At 38.8% G+C, this 22,268-nt stretch overlaps 1 protein-coding gene across 1 annotated transcript in view; it reads left to right on the forward strand.

Moving 5' to 3' along the window:
• The window catches only part of FMR1NB (FMR1 neighbor), a 36,097-nt gene extending 22,595 nt beyond the window's left edge, over window positions 1-13,502 (forward strand). Inside the window, exons 3-4 of the mRNA XM_036270091.1 lie at window positions 11,916-12,056; window positions 13,402-13,502. Coding sequence (XP_036125984.1) covers window positions 11,916-12,056; window positions 13,402-13,502 — 242 coding nt within the window. The remainder of the gene's footprint in view (window positions 1-11,915; window positions 12,057-13,401) is intronic.
• Window positions 13,503-22,268: the final 8,766 nt, after the last annotated feature.

The following is a 22,268-nucleotide window of genomic DNA, read 5'->3' on the forward strand; positions in this document are numbered from 1 at the left end:
TTCCTCTATTTCTTTTTTCAATGTCTTGTAGGTTTCTGCAAATAGGTCCTTTATTTCTTTGGTTAAATTTATTCCTAGGAGTCTTAATTTTTTTGCCACAATGGTAAATGGGATTAAGTTTTTAGTGTCTCTTACTGTGAGTTCATCATTAGTTGTTAAGAATGCCATTGATTTCTTGATATTAGTTTTGTATCCTGCTACTTTGACAAATTAATTTATGAAGTCTAGTAGATGTTGATGGAGTCTTTGTGGTTTTCTACTTAGAGTATCATGTCATCTGCAAATAATGGCAGTTTCACTTCCTCCTTTCCAATTTGGATCCTTTTTATTTTTACTTCATGTCTGATTGCTGTGGCTAAGATTTCTAGTACTATGTTAAATAAGAGTGGCGAAAGTGGGCATACCTCTCATGTTCCTGTTCTTAGGGGAAATGCTTTTAGTTTCTATCCATTGAGTTTGATGTTGGCTGTAGGTCTTTCATATATGGCCTCTATTATGTTGAGATATTATCTCTCTCCCAACATTGCTGAGCATTTTGATCAGAAATGGGTGCTGGATTTTGTCGAAAGCTTTTTCAGCATCTATTACTAGCATCATGTTGTTTTTATTCTTCATTTTATATATGTGTGGTGTATCACATTTATGGATTCGCGAATATCGTACCAGCCTTGCATCCCTGGGATGAATCCGACTTGGTCATGGTGAATAATTTTTTTTGATGTATTGCTGGATTCGATTTGCTAGTATTTTGTTCAGATTTTTGGCATCTATGTCCATCAGGGATATTGTCCTGTAATTTTCTTTCCTTATAGTGTCTTTTTTTTTTTTTTTTGGTTTTGGAATTAGAATTATGCTGCCTCATAAAGCGAGTTTGGAAGTCCTCTTTCTTTAATTTTTTGAAATAGTTTGAGGAGAATGAGTGTTAGTACTTCCTCGAATTTTCGGTAAAATTTCCCCGTGAAGCCATCCGGGCCTGGGCTTTTGTTTGCTCGGAGAGTCTTGATTACCTCTTCAATTTCTTTAGTTGTTATTGGTCTGTTCAAGTTTTCTATCTCTTCCCAGTCCAGTTTTGGGGGACTATGTGTTTCTCGAAAATTGTCCATTTCGCTTAGATTGTCAAATTTTTTGTCATATAATTGTTCATCGTAGTTGTTAACGATATTTTGTATTTCTGTGTTGTCTGTTGTTACTTCTCCTCTTTCATTCCTGATTTTGTGTATTTGGGTTCTCTCTCTTTATTTCTTGGTGAGTTTAGATAAGGGTCCATCCATCTTGTTCACCATTTCAAAGAAGCAGCTTTTTGTTTCATTGGTCCTTTGAATTTTATTTTTGGTCTCCATGTCATTTATTTCTGCTCTGATCTTTACTATTTCCTTCCTTCTACTTGCTCTGGGTTTTTTTGTTTTTTTGTTTGTTTGCTTTCTAGTTTTTTAATTTGTGAAGTTAGTCTATTAGAAATTTTTCTTGCTTCTTGATATAGGCCTGCAGTGCTATGAACTTCCCTCTCCGAACTGCTTTGCTATATCCCATAGATTTTGTGTTGTTGTGTCTTCCTTTTCATTGGTTTCCAGGAAGTTTTTAATTTCTTCCTTGATTTCCTTGGTAACCCATTCATTGTTCAATAACATGCTATTTAGCCTCCATGTTTTCAAAGGTGTTTGCATGTTCTTGTGACAATTGATTTGTAGTTTCATGCCATTGTGATCTGAGAAGTTGCTTGATATTATTACAGTCTTCTTGAACTTGTAGAGACTTAGTTTGTGCCCTACATGTGGTCTGTCTTTGAGAATGTCCCATGTGCACTTGAGAAGAATGTGAATTCTGCAGTTTGGATGTAGTTCTCTGTAGATATCTATGATATCCATTTGATCTAGCGCTTCGTTTATAGTCTATGTTTCCTTGTTAATTTTTGTCTAGAAGATCTATCCAGTAATGTCTGCGGGGTATTGAAGTCCCATGGTATTACAGTATTGCTGTTGATTTCTCCTTCAAAGTCCTCTAAAAGATTTTTGATATACTGTATTTTGGTGCTCCTATATTGGGTGCATATATGTTTACCAAGGTTATATCTTCCTGTTGGATAGATTCCTTCAATATTTTGTAGTGGCCTTCTTTGTCTCTAGCTATGGCCTTCCTTTTGAAATCTACCTTATCAGATATGAGTATTCCTATCCCAGCTTTATTTTTTTTGCTTTCCATTTTCTTGAAAGATTTTTTCCATCTCTTCACTTTCAACCTATGTGAGTATTTTGTTGTGAGGTGGGTCTCTTGTAAACAACATATATGTGAGTCATGCTTTCTTATCCAGTCTGCTACTCTGTGTCTTTTTATCAGAGCATTCAAACCATTCATATTAAGGTGATAATTGATATGCACTTATTTATTGCCAGTTTTTTATTGCGGTTCTATTTTTCTTCCTATTTATTCTACTAATTACATCAGTCCTTTTAGCATACCTTGCAGTGCTGGTTTGCTGTTAATATATTTCCTTAGCCTTTTTTTGTGTGTGTGGAAAGCTCCTTATTTGACCTTCTACTTTGAATGATATCCTTGCTGGATAGAGTGGTCTTAGATTCAGATCCTTTTTTTTTCATGTCCTTGATTACTTCATGCCGCTGCCTTCTGGCCTGTAGTGTTTCTTTTGAGAAGGCATTTGAGAGCCTTATGGAGTTTCCTTTCTAGGTAACCTGTTGCTTATTTTTTGTTGCCTTTAGGATTCTCTCTTTGTTTTTATTTTTTTGGCATTTTAATTACTAGGTGTCTTGGTGTGGGCCTGTTTGGGTTCTTCTTACTTGGGGCTCTTTGTGCTTCTTGAACTTGAATGCCTTGTTCCTTCGCCAAGTTAGGAAAGTTTTCTGTCACTATTGCTTCAAATATATTCTCTAACCCTTTCCCATTTTCTTCCTCTTCAAGGACTCCTATTGTGGAAATGTTATTACGTTTGCAGTTGTCCCACAGTTCTATTAAGCTGTCTTTCTGTTGTTTAATTGTTTTTTTCTTTTTGGTTTTTTGATTGGTTTATTTTTTTCTATCTTGTCTTCTAATTCACTGATCTGGTCCTCAGCTTCCTCTTCTGCTGTTTAGTCCTTCCAATGTGTTCTTACTTGCTCCTATGTCATTCTTCATTTCCTCTTGGTTGGTTTTCAATGTTTCTATATCTTCACTCATGGTGCTGATGTCCTTACTCATGCTGTTGAGCTTCCTCAAGATCATGGCTCTGAATTCTACCTCTGATAATTTGCTTAGCTGCATTTCATTGATCTAGTTCTCTTGTTCTTCGATATAGTTCTCTTGTTCTTTCCTTTGGGATTTGTTTCTTTGTTTCACCATTTTGGCTATCTCAGTGGGTTTTAGTGCCTTTCAAATTTTCCCTGTGAATGTTGGTGTTCTTCTGTTTTTAGCTCTTTCTTATGAGTTTGGATGTACCTGGATGTGCCCGCGTTAAACACCACTGTCAAATCTTACTGTCCTGGGTAGATTTTCAAGCCCAGGAAAGGTTCAGGTATCCTTTCGCTTTTTCCTGGAGGCTCGTAGTCACAGTTATTCAGTGCCTTGGAGTCTAGTCCGAGTGTTCTGCATAAGAGGATTTTCAGAGGGTGGGATAGATGCTGGTTGTTAGTGAGCCTCAGTGTGCATCTTTGCCTTGCTTGGGAAAGGCTGAATCTCCTTGTTGGGGTGTGCTACTTTTTTGCACAGCTCTGGGAAGGAACACACTGGCCACAGTCATTTTTGGCCACAACTCAGAAAAAACTCTGAGTTAGGACACCCTCCTAATCCTGGGTGTCCCCACAGAGTTCCAGCCCATTCTGCACCCCCTCTGCCATAGCCCCCAGGTGAGTGGCTGTGGCTATTTTAGCGCTCTGTGCTGGCTCTCTGTGCTGTGGAGTTGGATTGGTCTTTATTCCACAAGGGCACTGCTCACACCTAAGACTGCTGCTGGCCCTGGGCTCCCAGCCTGACACCCTCATGTACCTCTGCAGATTCTACCAGTGTCCCTTGTAATATAGTCCTGTCCTTCTGCTTTTTTTCTGAGGATTTGTCTTTATTTTAGTTGTAATTCCCGTTTGGTCCTGGAAGATCCTCTGTGTAGCTTCCATTCATTCTGCCTCCTTGTTCCCATCCTCTATGCCTATCTTGTGTTCAACTGGGTTTCACAGGCCTCTCTGGTGCGCCTACACCCTGCAGGTCCCATGGATAACTTGATGGCACAGTCCCTTTGGGCACCCGGCTCTCTGAGGCCTATGTTATGGGCTGCTGGGTCACACAGGCCTCTCTGGTGCTTCAGCACCCTGAAGGTCCTGTGTGTAACTAGATCACACAGTCCCTGCTGGGTCGCACAGGTATCTGTGGTGCTTCAGCACCCCACAGGTCCTGAGGGTAACTAAATTGCACAGTCCCTGCTGGATCACACAGGCCTCTCTGGTGCCTCTGAATCCTGCAGATTTCTTGGGCAGGCAGCTGGATAGCACCAGTCCCTCTAGGGCTCTAGCTTCCCACTGCTCCTGTGGGCTACTGGGTAACAGAGGCCTCTTTGGTGCCCCCGCAACCTGCAGGTCCTGTCAGTGGGCAGCTGGATGGCACCTGTCTCTCTAGGTTCTGGTTTCCCACCTTTCTTGTGAGCTTCTGGACTGCACAAGCCTCTGTGGAGCCCCAGGTCCCGCATCTTGTGGCTGGGGAGTGCTGCTGCTCTGTGGGTCTCAACTCCTGCTAAGCTTTTGCTGTAGTTTTTGGGGATGGGTCTCAGCTGCTGGTCTGTGCTTCTGTTGCCTGGGGTTGGATGTCTGCTCTCCAGCCTCTGTTCCTGAGGGTATATCCGAAATCCGATTGGGCTGCTACTGCGGGGGATTGTGGTGGGCTCCCAGCTTTCCGAGACTTCCATGACTGGCAACTTGGGAACTCCACTACTGTTTACTAGTCTGTGTTGACACAGATTGTCTGCTAGTTAGATGATGCCAGGTGCACTGGTGGGTTCTGGTTTCTGGGTCCTAGCTGCTCCCACTGCCTCCTCCCAGGGAAGAGTTGGGATCTTCCAAAATGGGGGGACCTCACCATGGTGCAGGAAGAAGCTCCCTGAAGAGCCTCTTACCATGGTAGCCCGCTGCTTCAGTCCATAGCACAGGAACCTTCTGGTCAGAGTCTCTACACAGCTTGTGTTTGGTCATTCACCTTCACGTCCACTCACACTTTCTCACACACTAGCTCACTCTCTCACACACTCACCCTCCCTCACATCCTGCCCTCTGCCGTCTCTGTCCAGAAGCTCATCCCTGTTCCATATAAACTTTTGAAATATTTGTTCTATTTTTGTGAAATATGTCTTTTGTATTTTAATGGAGATTGCATTGAATCTATAGATTGCTTTGGGTTGTATGGACATTTTAATGATGTTAATTCTTCCAATCCATTAAGAAGGTTTATTCTTCCCCTTTTTTTTTGTATTTTCCTCTATTCCTTTTTTTCAGTGTCATGTAGTTTTCTGCAAATAGGTCTTTTACTTCTTTGGTTAAGTTTATTCCTAGGTATCTTAATTTTTTTTTGCCACAAAGGTAAATGGGACTGTTTTTTTAGTTTCTCTTTCTGTGAGTTCATTATAGTTATATAAGAATGTTGTTGATTTCTTGATGTTAGTTTTGTATCCTGCTACCTTACCATCTTCATTCATTAAATCTAGTAGATTTTTGATGGAGTCTTTAAGGTTTTCTATTTTCAATATCATATGTCATCTGCAAATAATGACAGTTTCAGTTCTTTCTTTCCAATTTGGATTCATTTTATTTTTTTCTTCATTTCTTATTGCTGTGACTAAGATCTCCAGTATTATGTTAAATAAGAATGGTAAGTGTGGACATCCTTGTTTTGTTCCTGTTCTTAAGGGAAATGCTTTTAGTTTTTACCAATGGAGTATGATGTTGGCCATAGATTTTACATATATGGCTTTTATTATGTTAAGGTATGTTCCATTTATTTACACATTGCTGAACATTATTATCAGAAATGGGTGCTGGATTTTGTCCAATGCTTTATCAGCATTCATTGATATGATCATATGGTTTTTACTTTTGTTTTTGTTTATATGCTGTATCACATTACTGATTTGCCAATATTGGACCAGGGTTACATCCCTGAGATGAATCCAACTTGGTCATGGTGAATAATTTTTTAAATATATTGCTGGATCAGCTTTGCTAATATTTTACAAATCTTTTTTTTTATCCTCACCTGAGGACATTTTTTCCATTTTTTGTTCAGATAGAGTGGGAGGGAGAGCAAGGAAGAGAGAGAGAGAGATAAACATCGATGTGAAGGGGACATATCGAGTGGTTGCCACCCGCATGACCAACCAGGGTCAGGGGCAAACTGCAACCAAGGTACGTGCCCTTAGCGGGAACAGAACCCGGGTCTCTCTGGACTGCAGGCTGATGCTCTAACCGCTGAGCAAAACTGGCCAGGGCAGCTTTGCTAATATTTTGTTAAAGATTTTTTATCTGTATTCATCAGGGATATTGGCCTGTAGTTGTTTTTCTTTGCAGTGTCTTTATCTGGTTTTGGAATTAGAATTATGCTCTCCTCATAAAACGAGTTTGGAAATCTACTTTCTTCTTGAATTATTTGGAATAGTTTGAGGAGAATGGGTGTTAGTTCTGCTTTGAATGTTTGGTAAAATTCCCTTGTGAAGCTTTCTGGGCCCGTGCTTTAGTTTGCTGGGAGATTCTTGATTACAGCTACAGTTTCCTTAGTTGTTATTGGTCTGTTCAAGTTTTCTATCTCTTCATGGATCAGTGTTGCAAGACTATGTGTTTCTAGAAGTTTGTCCATTTTGCCTTCATTGTCCAATTTGTTGGTGAATAGTTGTTCATAGTATTTGTTAATGATCCTTTATATTTTGTGATGTCAGTTTTTCTCTTTCATTTCTGATTTTGTTTATTTGGGTACTCTCTCTTTGTTTATTGGTGAGTCTAACTAAGGGTCCATCAATCTTGTTTATCTCTTCAAAGAACCAGCTCTTTGTTTCATTGATCTTTTGATTTTTTTTTTATTCTCTATGTCATTCATTTCTGCTTTGATCTTTAATATTTCTTTCCTTCTACTTGCTCTGGGTTTTTCTTATTGTTTGTTGTCCAGTTCTTTAAATTGTGAGGTTAGATAGTCAATTAGAAGTTTTTCTTTTTCCTTGGGGTAGGCCTGTAGTGCTATAAACTTCCCTCTCAGAACTGCTTTCCCTGAGTCCCATAGATTTTTGTGGTGTTGTATGTTCATTTTCATTGGTTTCCAGGAATCTTTTAATTTCTTCCTTGATCTCCATGGTAACCCATTCATTGTTCAATAGCATATTATTTAGCCTCCATGTGTTTAAATGTTTTTGCATGTTTTTGTTGCAATATGTTTCTAGTTTCATGCCATTGTAATCTGAGAAGGTGCTTGATGTGACTTCAATCTTCTTGAACTTCTAGAGACTTAGTTTGTGTGTTAACATGTGGTCTATCTTGAGAATGTCCCATGTGCACTTGAGAAGAATGTGAATTCTGAAGTTTTGTGGTGTAATTCTCTGTAGTTATCTATTAAATCATTTTGATCTCGTGCATCATTTAGAGTCTCTGTTTCATTGTTAATTTTTTGTCTAGAGGCTCTATCCAGTGATGTCAGCAGGGTGTTGAAGTCCCCTATTATGATTATATTGGTGTCAATTTTTTTTTGAATTCCTCCAGAAATTTTAAAAATATATTTTGGAGCTCCTATATTGGGTACATATATGTTTACCAAGGTTATGTCTTTCTGTTTGATAGATTCTTTCAATATTATGTAGTGTACTTCTGTGTCTCTAGTTATGGCCTTCATTTTGAAATCTATTTTATCAGATATGAGTATTGCTACCACAGCTGTTTATTCCTTTCCATTTTCTTGGACGGTTTCTTTTTCCATTTCTTCACTTTCAACCTATGTGGATCTTTTGTTGTGAGATGGGTCTCTTGTAAACAACACATTTATGAGTCACACTTTGTTGTCTAATAACTCCTCCATGAATTTTGATTGGAGTGTTCAATCCATTTCCACTTAAGGTGATTATTGATATGTACTTATTTATTGTCATTTATGTTTTTTGTGGTTATATTTTTCTTTCTATTTCTTCTACTAATTACAGCAGTCCTTTTAACATTTCTTGCAGTGCTGGTTTGGTGCTAATATAGTCCCTTAGCTTATATTTTTTTTGGTCTGGGAAGCTTTTTATTTCACCTCCTATTTTGAATGATAGCCTTGCTGGGTAGAGTAGTCTTTGATTCAGATCCCTTTTTTTTTGTTTTTGTTTTTCATTACCATAATTACTTCATGCATTCTGTTGTGGCCTGTAATGTTTCTGTTGAGAAGTCACCTGATAGTCTTATGTGGGTTTCTTTGTAGTTAACCTGCTGCTTATCTCTTGCTGCCTTTAGGATTCTCTCTTTGTCTTTAATTTTTCGCATTTCAATTATTATATGTGTTGGTGTAGGCCTGCTTGGGTTCTTCTTACTTGGGGATCCCTGTGCTTCTTGTACTTGTATACCTTTTCCCTTCACCAAGTTAAGGATTTTCTCTCACTATGTCTTCAAATATATTCTCTAACCCTTGCTCATTTTCTTCTTCTTCTGGGACGCCTATGACAAATGTTGTTATGTTTCATGTTGCCCCACAGCTCTCTTAAACTGTCTTCCTGTTTTTTAATTGTCGTTGTTTTATTTTTCTTTTTGGTTCTCCGCTTGGGTGAGTTTTTCTACCCTGTCTTCTAATTAAATCATATGGTCCTTGGCTTCTACTCTGCTGGTTATTCCTTCCAATGTGTTCTTTATTTTTGCTATGCCATTCTTTATTTTTACTTGATGGTTTTTCATTTCCAATTGGTTGATTTTCAATGTGTTTATATCTTTACTCATGCTGTTGAGCTCTTTACTCATGCTGTTGAGCTTTCCATTATCATTACTGTGAACTCTACCTCTGCTAACTTGCTTAACTACATTTCATTTATCTCTTCTTCAGTAGAGACTTTTTGTTCTTTCATTTGTGATTTCTTTGTTTCACAATTTTGGCTATCTCAGTGGGTTTTGGAGCCTGCCCATTTTTTCCTGTGGTTGTTGGTGTTCCATTGGTTGTGGCTTTCTCTATTGGTTTGGATGAGTGTGGGAGGTCCCACATTAAACACCACTATCAGGTCTTACTTTCCTGGGTATATTTGCAAGCCTAGGAAAGGTTCAGTTATCCCCTAGATTTTTGCCTGGTGGCTATTTAGCTTCAGTTACTTGATAAGCTTTGGGTTGTAGCCTTCAACTGGATGAAATTATCCCTCAGGTGTTCAGGGTAAGAAAATTTCCAGTGGGTGGGGCAGGTGCTTTCTGCCTGTTAATGGCCAGGTGGTGTTAAATTCCTGAGGGAGGAGCTTTTGATTCTCCCTGGAGTTCTGGGAAGGGGCTTGTTGAGTAAGATGACTACTGTCCTGTGATTGAGTGATTCAGCCTAAAACTCCCATTGCCCTCCCAGTTCTCCAGGCTCCCAAGTCTCCACACAGTTCCAGTCCAGTCCATTCTCCCTCTGCCAGAGCCCAAGGTGAGTGGCTATAGCTAATTTAGTCCTCTGTCCTGGCCCTCTGCACTGTGGAACTGGCTTGGGGAGCTGCTCACAGGTAAAACAGCTGTTGTCTGTGGGCTCCCAGCTTTCCCCCTTGTACTTTCACAGTTTCTACCAGGCTTGATTTTTTGGTCTTCTTTTTGTCCCTGGTTATATGGGTCCCCCCCAGCTGCTTTTCTGTTTGTTTTTCCTGACAATTTGTCTTCATTTTAGTTGTAATTCCAGTTTGGTCTTGTGAGATGGTCTGTGTAGCTTCCATTCACTCCATCGCCATTTGGGAATTTTTCAGTTATTGCTTTTCTAAATCTGTAGTTGTTGACAGTATTAGATATTGAAACTAATCTGTGTTGTCTTTAAGCCATACTGTGGAGATTTTCTTTTTGAATAATCTGTTACCTGCTTTTTTTTTTATCCTCATCCGAGGACATTTTTCTATTTTTTTTTTATTCAGATAGAGTGGGAGCGAGAGAGAGGAAGAAAGAGAGAGAGAGAGAAACATCAACGTGAAAGGGTCACATCGAGTGGCTGCCTCCTGCACGACCCAACCAGAGCTGGGGACAAACTGCAATCGAGATAACGTGCCCTTAGCGGGAACCGAACCCAGGTCTCTCTGGACCGCAGGCCGATGCTCTAACCGCTGAGCAAAACTGGCCAGGGCTGTTACCTGGTTTTTTATTTGTCATTTATTTATCTTTTAAAACAGGTCGTTAAAAAATCTGCTATTTGAACCTGTGAGTCATAGATGCAAATATGTATGATTTTATCACAGTTGCATGAATCTTGGCATTCATGCCATAAATCATTGAGTATTAAAAATTATAAAGTCATCCCTGGCTAGTTTGCCTCAATGGTTAGAGCATAGGCCTGCATACCAAAGTCTCATGGGTTTGATTCTAGTCAGGGGCATGTACCTGGGTTGCAGTTTGATCCCTGTCCTTGATCATGGTCGTGTGGGGGGCAACCAATCAATGTGTCTTACATCAATGTTTCTCTCTCTCTCTCTTTCCTTCCTTCCCTCCCACTCTATCTGAAAATCAATGGAAAAAATATCCTTAGGTGGGGATTAAAAAATTATAGAGTCATAACTTAAGTTTGAAAGAAAGAATATTAAAATATATTGTAATGCCAATATGACAAGTGTTTACAGGAAGTAGGTCAGCCCCAATAGTATCACTTACCTTACTCCCTAGCAGTAAACTGTGTGAATTTTACTTATGTTCATTGTCATTCATGCATTCAATGAGTTTCTGTGGCTTAGTAAAAATGAGTGAAAGAAGGGAGAGTGGGGTCTGGGTGGAAGGGGGCAAACGGGGAAAAATGGGACATCTGTAATGTCAACAATAAAAATAACATATAGGGAGGAGGGGTCAGTGGAAAAAGGGACATCTGTAAACTTTCAACAGTAGAAACAATGAGTGAGAGGATATCTGCTGTACTAAACAAGGTGTTAGTTTTAATAGTGTTTTGACCTATTCTTTTTATTTAGTTCCTTCTGTATTGTATTTATGTCACTACTACTCAGTTTATGATTTATAGACGTTTTAACTACCTTATCAATGAGCTGTTAACAATTTATGTTTTTTTTTATTAATTTGTTTTGTTACAGATGTTTCTCATCCTCCCCCACCATTGACACTCTCCTCCCCTTCCCCGCTACCCCATCCCCAGCTTTGTTGTCTATGTTCATTGGTCATGCATACATGCACATAAGTACTGTGGTTTATCTCTTCCCCCACAAACCTCTCCCTCCTCTGAAGCTTGTCAGCCTGCATCCCACCTCCATGTCTCTGGGTTAATTTTGTTCAGCAGTTTGTTTAGTTCATTATATTCCACAAATAAGTGAGATCATGTGATATTTATCTTTCTCTGCTTGGCTTGTTTCACTTAGCATAATACTCTCCAGGTCCTTCCACGCCATCTCAAAGGAGAAGAGATCTTTCTTTATTACAGCTGCATAGTATTCCATTGTGTACATGTACCATAGCTTTTTAATCCACTCATCTACTGATGGACATTTGGGTTACTTCCAGATCTTAGCTATTGTAAGTAGTGCTGCTATGAACATAGGGAACAATTTATGGTTTTGTTTTTTTTTGCAGTTCATTTAGAATAGAAAATGTGATGTTAAAAAACTTTATGATAATTTTTAGTTTAACTCTTATTTTTCAGCATTCATCACTATTTGGATGTCATTTAATCTTCTCTTTAAGTGTACCAGCTTAAATGTTTGTTTGTTTTTTGCATTGCAGTAATTATTTTAATTAGGAAAAATGGCTATTAATCATGTAGAGATTTTTTTTCTTGGATTTTTTTCCTAAAAGCATGCATTGTAAAGGAGAATCAGGAGGTGACAGCTTGCAATAATCTGCAAAATCTTAACAAGAGTGCATGTTTGAAATATAAGTGCTGTTATTCATCATCTGGGACCAAGAACTTTAGGTGTTTTTCCCCTTTAAGCAATAGTAAGTTCATCCTCTTACATATATTGTATTTCTATTTTTTTTTTAATTAAATAACCAGGTCACAAGGGCATAAATTTAAATTTGGCTTTCTCAGCTCTACACTTAAATAGGGCTTCCAACTCTACTGCAATACTGTCTATAGAATGTCCTGAGGTGGCTAGGCCTCTATTTGTGAACAGTTTCCGCTTAACCATTAGATGTGACTATGGCAGTTTGAAATTAATCTCTTCTTTTGCTTTAGTTACTATCTTGTCTTCAAGATTCCAGGCTCTATAAAATGTAACTCTTAATGCCTGGGAAAATATACCAATTAGACATGCCTTAGCTTACTTTCTCTTCCCACTTACTCTTCCTGAATAAACTTCTTTCCATTTATCTTATCTTCTGCATCTCAGAATGTGACAGTAGATTTGAAAGTTTTCTGTTAAGGTTTTCGTACTAATTTATCTTGGTTTTATTATTTTTGAATTAGGTTCTCCTATTAATTTTTTTTTTCTTTTCAAAGTTTTGAGAACTAGACAATCTGTTTCTGCTCCTTTATTTGTGTAGTGGGGACATATTACCAGTGAGTCCCATGATGGACATAGTTGATATGATTAAACACTGATAAATACTACTAAATGATGCATGCAAAACAATGTCTTAGGCTAATATAGTCCCTATTCAATTTACAGATCTCTGTGAACATCTAGTATTAATAATAGAAAATGAAATCTGATCATGAATATAGAATTACAATTTTAATACAGTCACATAGTGTTTATAATTTATTAATCAGTTTAGTGTTTATATTATCTGAGAAGAGACATTTGGTTTTTATAGAGGGAAAAATTGAACTGTGACTTAAAATTTCCTAATTATATTAGAATGCATTTCCAAATAAGGTATACTTATTCATCTGCAAATTGTTCATATTTATTTAATTTAATGTTTTATAATTTGGAAGTAAACATTTAAGAAGCCATTCCTTCATCAAGTTAACTATTCATAGATTAATTCACTCTTTGAGTGGTCTAACATGTTGCCAAGGGAAATAACACTTAGGCCATAGGATGACATATAAATAATAGTAATCTGTTAACAGAAACAGTAGGGTCATTTTGTTAAGGCTTCCATTGGGAGGCACATGTTTAAAGTGTAGACTTTAGTTGTGTTTCAAGAACATTTCATAAATCCCTGCTGTTATAGAGCAACAAGTGTATTTATCTATCATATATGAATACCTCCTTATTTTACTTTATTAACTGATAATTTTAATAAAAAACTTATGAAAGAGCTCAGATTTGCTTCTCTTGCTTAAGTAAAAAAAAATAATAATAATAACAAGATATAATTAAACCAACAGAGCCTTTGCAGATGTTCCGGATGTTTGGGTTTGGTGTATTCTGCATGATCATCCTGGGATGTCTGCCAATTTATTGCTTTTATCTTTGCTGGAGAAGGTAGGCAAACATACACTTTCACTTGCTGAAACCTGAGTATACTTGAATATTTCTATGTAGATGCATTTATTCATATGTTCCAGAAACACGGGGATTATGTTTGGGTCTCTTTTTTTTGAAAGAAGGTAGCTTAGTAAAAGCCTAAAAATACAATTACCATAACATTTTGTTGAAAGTATTACAGATGTCCCCTCATTTTCCCCCAGTGGCCCCCCTCCTTCTCGCTCCCACCCCCCTCCTGCTTTCCTCAAACTAATGTCTGTGTTCGTTGGTTGTGCATATATGCATATAAATTCTTTGGTTTATCTCTTCCCTCTCTCCCCCCCTCCCCCATCCTTATGAGGTTTGTCAGTCGGTTTTCTACTTCCATGACACTGAATCTATTTTGGCTTTAAGACCCAATGGTCTACCATTGGGTCTTAAAGCTTTGGTCTGTCTTCAAGCTAATTTGTATCAGATTTACTCTTAGTAATTTATATACAATTCCAGTGCACTATTGCCATGATGCTTTTAGTTTTTTTTAATAGCTCCCCACCAACTGGTACTGAGTGGGTCTGGAGGGAGAGAGCAGGGCTAGGACTAGGGAGAGGTGAGTAAGGCACTTGGAGCACAAAATTTTAGGAAGGCACTCACTGTGAGGTTTGTGCAAATGCAGGGTTGGCACTAACATGACCCTGAGAGTAAGTACCTCCTTATATTTTGTGGTAAAGAAAAGGTGCCTATTGAAGATTAAACATCTTTGATGTTTTTATTTGTGTTAATAAGAAAGTGGTATTCGAGTTACCAAAAATTGTTTAGATTTCACTGGAAGATTTAGACTTATACGTGTTACTTTATTTTCTGTAGATCATTAAGTCTATTCTTTTTCTTTTCTGTATCTTTTTCTTGAATCTGATGAATGTGTCATTGTATCATTGTATTTTCAGTTCATATCAAAGTACCTCATGTATAGTGGAAGCTTAATATATTTTTATTGAATAAATAAATCGTTCAACAAATAAAGAAACATAGTGGATGGTGTTGGCTAGCCTAGAAGGCAGCCCTATATTAATTTAAACTTTTTCATTGCTTACATCCCTTTCTCAGACCATTTTGAAGATACTGTTGGGTCACAGACTTTCAGCTCTTCCAGTTTTCATATTCTAGTTTTCATATGACAATAGATTATTTTCTTAGTTTTCACTTGGTTTCCTATACTGAGTGGATAATCTGTATTCTTAGGCTGCTCTCATTTTCTTTCTTTTACCAGGTGTTTCAGATTAGGAGTTTAATTTTTTACCCCTCCTTTCTTAACTCTAAAGCTTAATTTTATCTAAAAGATAACCCATAAATAAAAATTAAATATTTGTTAGAAGTTGGTGGCTAGGATAATACTGTACAATTTAGTCTCTTGTATAATAGGACTGGTATAATAATTTCATTATGACATCTTTATTGTGACTCTGCCAAAGAATTTTATGAGGATGTTCAGACACACTTGATTTTTCTCTAAAATTATTTCCAAAGGATTGTTCCTGATAAGAATATATTTTATATATTTTATTCTTTCTACATAATACAAACTGCTTAAGAAATCGGAACAATGTGAACAATGCTCCTTCAGTCATTCTGAACTGCTTGTTGCAAAACCCAGAGTAGGTATCAGTTTCAGCTTGCTGCTTAGCTGAATTTCTAAGAACAGTGGATGCTTTAGGGTAGATGGGGCAGGATCAGCTTTTCCTCCTTAACTGATTTTAGAGGCAAGGGAAATAATTGTGTTATAATAAAGATTTATCTTGAGAAGTATCCCCTTAGCTCACTTCCTGTTCTTCATTTCAAAGAATAAAGAGATAGATAAAATATCAAAGTAGGTAAAATAAATGATCCCATAAAAGAACAGTAGATGCAGCAGTAAAATCAATATGTAGTGGCTTAAAAAACAAAAAAGAAAGAAGCCAATCACAGTTGTTTGTATAAAGCAGAAAGGCTAAAAGACAGATCCAGATCTGCAGTAACATGATCTGGGCCTCTTTGTTGGAAGAATTCTTGAGAAATTGGAAGATACTCTACAGCTCCTCCTCCTTCTGGATCCTGTCTTATAAGTCAAATATGCATTCCTTCAGGAAAAAGCTATTGTAATCCTCCTCTCTTGACCTTCAATGGTAAGCTAAAGTAAATGATGTTTTGACATTTCCCAGTTCCTGAAATTTGGACAGTGCCTCTTATTTATAGATTACCTAAGAAGCTAACAACTAGCATGAGCTGGAGAAATGAGAAGTTATATGAGCAGGCGGGAAAAGTGAAAACAGTTCCAGTGGTTCTCAACCTTCCTAATGCTGCGACCCGGTAATACAGTTCCTCATGTTGTGGTGACTCCCAACCATAAAATTATTTTTGTTGCTACTTCATAACTGTAATTTTGCTACTGTTATGTCTTAGGCGATTCCTGTGAAAGAGTTGTTTGACCCCCAAAGGGATTGCGACCCACAGGTTGAGAACTGCTGGTTTAGATGAAGAGGATAATCACTTTCCAGAGTCAAATGTATCTCATATCTCATTCTTTTGGTGCCTAACTCATACTTTCCACAATTGATCATATGCAGTCACTGTTTGCTTATGCTAGGTATTGTGGAAGGTACAGAGACCTCTAAGACATAGGCCCTGCTTTTAAGGAGCTTAAATCTACCTTAAAGTAAGTTCCAAGCATGGCATATTAAATAACAATATAAGATGGAATACAATTAAGAACCAAAATAAGTGGTGGTAATGACTTTTAAAAGTTCCAAAGCAGTGACAGTACATGGGAGAGGGCAGGGTGGGCTCCAGGGTGGAATTAATATTTGAGCTGAGTTTTGAAGGGAGGACCAGATTTGGGTTAGGTGAGGAGGGGCCCTCCCACAGAATTCATTACATCCAGAAGTTCTCTTCTCCGTAGACCCCTTAACTGCTTGTCATTTCTAAGCAGAGGTGGCTGAGCTTTGCCCCTGGAATAATCTATAACTGAATCTATAGTTTACTTCCACTTGACTTTAGGTGTTATATGAAGCAGGTACACAGAGAACTCAAGCCAGCTTGAACTGGTTGTACATTATAAAAAATTGGAGCAGAGGACATTAGTTAAAAGCTTTCTAAGAATTTTCTACTAATAGCCTTATTAAACTCTCATATAAGATGTGTTTTGAAATTCATTAGATTCTCAAGGTTACGTAAGGTACACTTTTATTCTCATTAATAAGGATCAGAAGCTTCATTAGGTTTAAGTATCACTGGTAGGCTTAAGATTTATGTAGATATGAAGGAAGGAAAAGATCAGGTAAGTGGGGACAAAAAGAAGCAGGGGAAGGGGGCCTCTAGGGAGAGAGAGGAAAAGGGGGTGGCTGGATTGTTCCCATTATAGTTATGGAGAACCAGTAACGTAAGTCTGAGTGCAAAATTTGGTTTCTAATCTGTATCTGGTTTTAGATAAAGTTTAATTTATATGCATGGGCCAGTTAAGCGTCTGTGTATTATACAGAGATATGATAGTTGAGTGTGTACTTAGCTTTGGTAAGGTGGAAAATCCAAACATTATCATACCATGCATATTAAACTTAGATTAAGTGCTTTTTAATGTTCTTTTTCTTCCTATCAGATTGAGTTTGCAACTTTGAATTAAGAAAAAATTCAGAACTCAGTTTGAAAATGACAAAACTATGTTTTCTTTCAATTAATTGAAAAACCCATGTTTTTTAAGGTTGTAAATTATCTAATACACAGATGATATAAATAGCACATCCTTCATACATTTTCAATGTTGCTACTTTCCAGATGGTTGTTACTGAAAGGTTCTACATTTAGACAAATCCTGCTGCATGATTCTCTGTATTATACTGTGGTTTTTATTATACAGAAAGTCTTAATACCACTTACTTTCTTAGAATAGGAAGTAAAGAATTGGGAGTAAATGTGTCAAAAATTGCCTAAAATGATCACCCATTGAATTTTAAAAATAGGCATTTACATTTTTAAATCTCCATATTTGTGTGTTTCATTACTGTACAATATAATTAGTAATGTTATATTGAAAAGCCTTATGCAGTAATTAGCCAACTGTTGAAAGGTTTGAAGTTCCTAGGAGTATACACATATGAACTCAGAGAAAGAAAATAAAACCTAGGAGGAAAAGATGGGTGTGCGCAGGACTGGAGGGAGGGTGAGTAAGTGAGAGAGTGAATGAGTGTGTAAGGGAATGTGAGTGGACGTGAAGGTGGATGACCAAACCCTAGCAGTGCAGAGACGCGGAGCAGAAAGTTCTTGTGCTGTGGATGGAGCAGTCTGCAGTAACCAGCCCTTCAGGGCACTTCTCCCTGCAACATGGGGAGGTCACACCATTTTGGAAGATCCCTGGTCTTCCCTGAAAGGAGGCAGTGGGAGCAGCTAGGGCACAGCAACCTGAGCCCACCAGCACACCTGGAATGATCAGACCAGTGGACACTCAGTGTCAATGCAGACATGTGCACAGCAGTGGAGCTTCCAAGGTGCCAGTCCTAGAAGCTGCAGACAGCCTGGAGCCCAGCATCATCCCCCATAGTAGCAGCCAGATCAGAGTCAAGATATACCCCCAGCACCAGAGGCTGGGGAGCAGACATCCATCCCCAGGCAACAGAAACACAGAGCAGCATTTGAGACCCATCCCCAAAATATATAGCAAAAGCTGAGCAGGAGTTGAGCCCCACAGGGCTGCAGCACTCCCCAGCCACCAGCAGTGGGACCTGGGGCTCCACAGAGGCTTGTGCAGTCCAATAGCTCACAAGAGCAGTGGGAAGCTGGAGCCCCCAGAGAGACTGGTACAATCCAGCTGACTGCCTTGAGGAACTGCAGGGTGCAGGGGCACCAGAGAGACCTGTGCAACCCAGCAGGGGCTGTGTGATCCAGTTACCCACTGGACCTGCAGGGTACTAAAGCACCAGAGAGGCCCCTGAAACCCAGCAGGGACTGTGACATACAATTACACACGGGGCCTGTGGGGTGCTGAAGCACCAGAGAGGCCTGTGTGACCCAGCAGGGACTGTGCCATCTAATTACATGTGGGACCTGCAGCACCAGAGAGGCCCATGCCACCCTGCAGGGACTGTGCAATCTAGTTACCCATGGGGCCTGCAGAGTTCTGAAACACCAGGGAGGCCTGCGTGACCCAACAGGGACTGTGCCATTCAGTTTCCTTCAGGACCTGTGGGGAGCTGAAGCACCAAAGAGGCCGGTGCGACACAGCAGAAACAGTGCCAGCCAGGTTCTTGCGGGACCTGAGGGATGCGGAAGCACCACAGAGGCCTGTGTGACCAAGAAGCCCATAACATAAACATAGAGCCTGGTCCCTAGAAGGACTGTGTGATCCAGATACCCACAGGACCTGCAGAGTGCAGGGGTACCAGAAAGGCCTGTGCAACCCAGCTGCGCACAAGATAGGGTTAGAGGATGTGAAAAAGGAAGGGGAGTGAATAGAAACTATGCAGATGATCTCCCAGGACCAAATGAGAATTACAACTAAAATAACGACAAATCCTTGGAAGAAAGGAACAGAAAAGCAGCAGGACAGGACTATATAACCAGGGACAATGGTAGGATCGATGAAGGCTCAAGAGGGTGGTGGGCTGGGAGCCCATGGACAGCAGCAGTCTTGGCTGTGAGCAGAGCCCTTGGGGAATAAAGCCCAAGCCCGCTCCACAGCCCAGAAAGCCAGGACAGAGCACTAAAATAGCCTCAGCCACTCACCCGGGGGCTACGGCAGAGGGAAGGCAGACTGGGCTGGAACTCTGTGGGGTCACCCGGGATTTGAAGGGCACTCAAAGTTTTTGCTGAGTTGCGGCCACCAAAGACAGTGGCCAGTGTGCTCCTTCCCAGAGGTGTGGGGAAAAGGAGCAGCACCCCCACCTCGGAGATTCAGCCTTTCCCAGGTGAGGCAAAGAAATAAAAATTGAGGCTCATTAACAACCAGAATCTATCCCACCATTTGGAAATCCTCTTAGGAAGAACACCAGGGCAACATTTCAAGGCACTGAGTAACTGACACTACTAACCACCAGGAAAAAGCTAGAGAACAATTGATCCTTTCAAGGGCTTGCACGTCTACACAGGAAAGTAAGACTAGACAGTTATGTTTAACATGTGCCCACCCAGGCTCATCTGAACCCAGTAGAGGGAGCCACAAACAGCAGAACACTAACACCAACAGGGAAAATTTGGCAGACTCCAAAACCCACTGAGATAGCCAAAATGGTGAAACAAATAAACAAATCCCAAATGAAAGAACAAAAGAACTCTATCAAAGATGAGATCAATGAAATGCAGCTAAGCAAATTATCAGAGGTAGAGTTCAGAGCCATGATCTTGAGGAAGCTCAACAGCATGAGTAAGGACATCAGCACCATGAGGAAAGATATAGAAACATTGAAAACCAACCAAGTGGAAATGAAGAATGACATAGCAGAAATTAAGAACACATCGGAAGGACTAAACAGCAGAGTAGAGGAAGCTGAGGACCGGATTCGTGAATTAGAAGACAGGCTAGAAAAAATCAACAAGTCAGAAAACAAAAAGGAAAAAATGATTTAAAAACAGAAAGATAGCTTAAGAAAACTGTGGGAGAACATGAAACGTAATAACATTCGCATCATTGGAGTCCCCGAAAAGGAAGAAAATGAGCAAGGGTTAGAGAATATATTTGAAGAAATAATGACAGAAAACTTTCCTCACTTGGTGAAGGAAGAAGGCATTCAAGTTCAAGAAGCACAGAGAGCTCCAAGTAAGAAGAACCCAAACAATCCCACACCAAGACACATAGTAATCAAAATCCCCAAAATTAAAGACAGAGAATCCTAAAGGCAGCAAGAGATAAGCAACAGATTACCTACAAAGTTAACCCCATTAGGCTCTCAGATGATTTCTCAACAGAAACACTACAGGCCAGAAGGGAGTAGCACAAAGTAATCAAGATCATGAAAAACAAGTTTCTGAATCCAAGACTATTCTCTCCAGCAAGGCTATCATTCAAAATAGAAGGTCAAATAAGGAGCTTTCCAGACAAAAAAGGCTAAGGAAATATATTAACAGCAAACCAGCACTGCAAGGTATGCTAAGTGGACTGCTGTAATTAGTAGAATAACTAGGAAGAAAAATAGAACCACACAAAACAAAAGCTGGCAATAAATAAGTACATACCAATTACCACATTAATGTGAAAGGCTTGAATGCTCCGATAAAAAGACACAGAGTAGCTGACTGGATAAGGAAGCATGACTCACATATATGTTGTTTACTAGAGACCCACATCACAACAAAAGACTCACATAGGTTGAAAGTGAAGGGATGGAAAGAAGTCTTTCAAGCAAACAAAAAGCAAAAAAAAAAAAAAAAAAAAAAAAATCTGCAGTAGCAATACTCATATCTGATAAAGTAGATTTCAAAATGAAAACCATAACTAGAGAAAAAGAAAGCCACCACATAATATTGAAAGGATCTATCCAACAAGAAGATATAACCTTGGTAAACATACATGCACCCAATATAGGAGCACCAACATACATTAAAAATCTTCTGGAGGACTTCAAAGGAGAAATTGACAGCAATAAAATCTTAGTAGGGGACTTCAACACCCCCACTGACATCACTAGATAGATCTTCTAGACAAACAATTAATAGGGAAACACAGACTCTAAATGAAGCAGTAGATCAAATGGATTTAATAGATATCTACAGAGAATTACACCCCAAAACTGCAGAATTCATTCTTGTCAAGTGCACATGGGACATTCTCAAAGATAAACCAGAAGTTAGGATACAAACTAGGTATCTAAAAGTTCAAGAAGATTGAAATCATATCAAGCATCTTCTCAAATCACAATGTCATGAAATTAGAAATCAACTGCAAAGAATATGCAAAGACATTTGAAAACATTGAGGTTAAAGAGCATATTATTGAACAATGAATGGGTTACCATGGAGATCAATGAAGAAATTAAAAACTTCCTGGAAACCAATAAAAATGAACACACAACAAGACAAAATCTATGGGATGCAGTGAAAGCAGTACTGAGAGGGAAGTTCATAACACTACAGACCTACCTCAAGAAGGAAGAAAAATTTCAAACAGAATACCTAACTTCACAACTTAAAGAACTAGAAAACAAACAAAAAGAAAACCCCAGATCAAGTAGAAGGAAGGAAATAGTAAAATGCAGAGCAGCAATAAATGACATAGAGTCCAATAAAACAATTAAAAGGATTAATGAAACAAAGAGCTGGTTCTTTGAAAAGATAAACAAGATTAATGGACCCGTAGCTAGACTCACCAAGAAACAAAGACAGAGAACCCAAATGCACAAAATCAGTAATGAAAGAGGAGAAGTAATAACTGAAACCACAGAAATACAACAGATTGCTAACCAATATTATGAACAATTATATGGCAACAAATTCAACAATCTAAGTGAAATGGACAAATTTCTAGAAACACATAGTCTCCCAAAACTGAACCCGAAAGAGATAGAAAACTTGAACAGACCAATAACAACAATCTAAATTAAAGATGTAAGCAAGACTCTCCCAGCAAACAAAAGCCCAGGCCCGGACTGCTTCATGGGGGAGTTTTACTGAACATTCAAAGAAGAACTAATACTCATTCTCCTCAAACTATTTCAAATATTCAAAAAGAAGGAAGACTTCCAAACTCATTCTATGAGGCCAGCATAATTCTAATCCCAAAACCAGAAAAAGACACTACAAATAAAAAAACTACAGGTCAGTATCTCTGATG

This window comes from Molossus molossus, unplaced genomic scaffold (assembly GCF_014108415.1).
Source record: "Molossus molossus isolate mMolMol1 unplaced genomic scaffold, mMolMol1.p scaffold_m16_p_2, whole genome shotgun sequence".
In the NCBI taxonomy this organism is placed as follows: domain Eukaryota; kingdom Metazoa; phylum Chordata; class Mammalia; order Chiroptera; family Molossidae; genus Molossus; species Molossus molossus.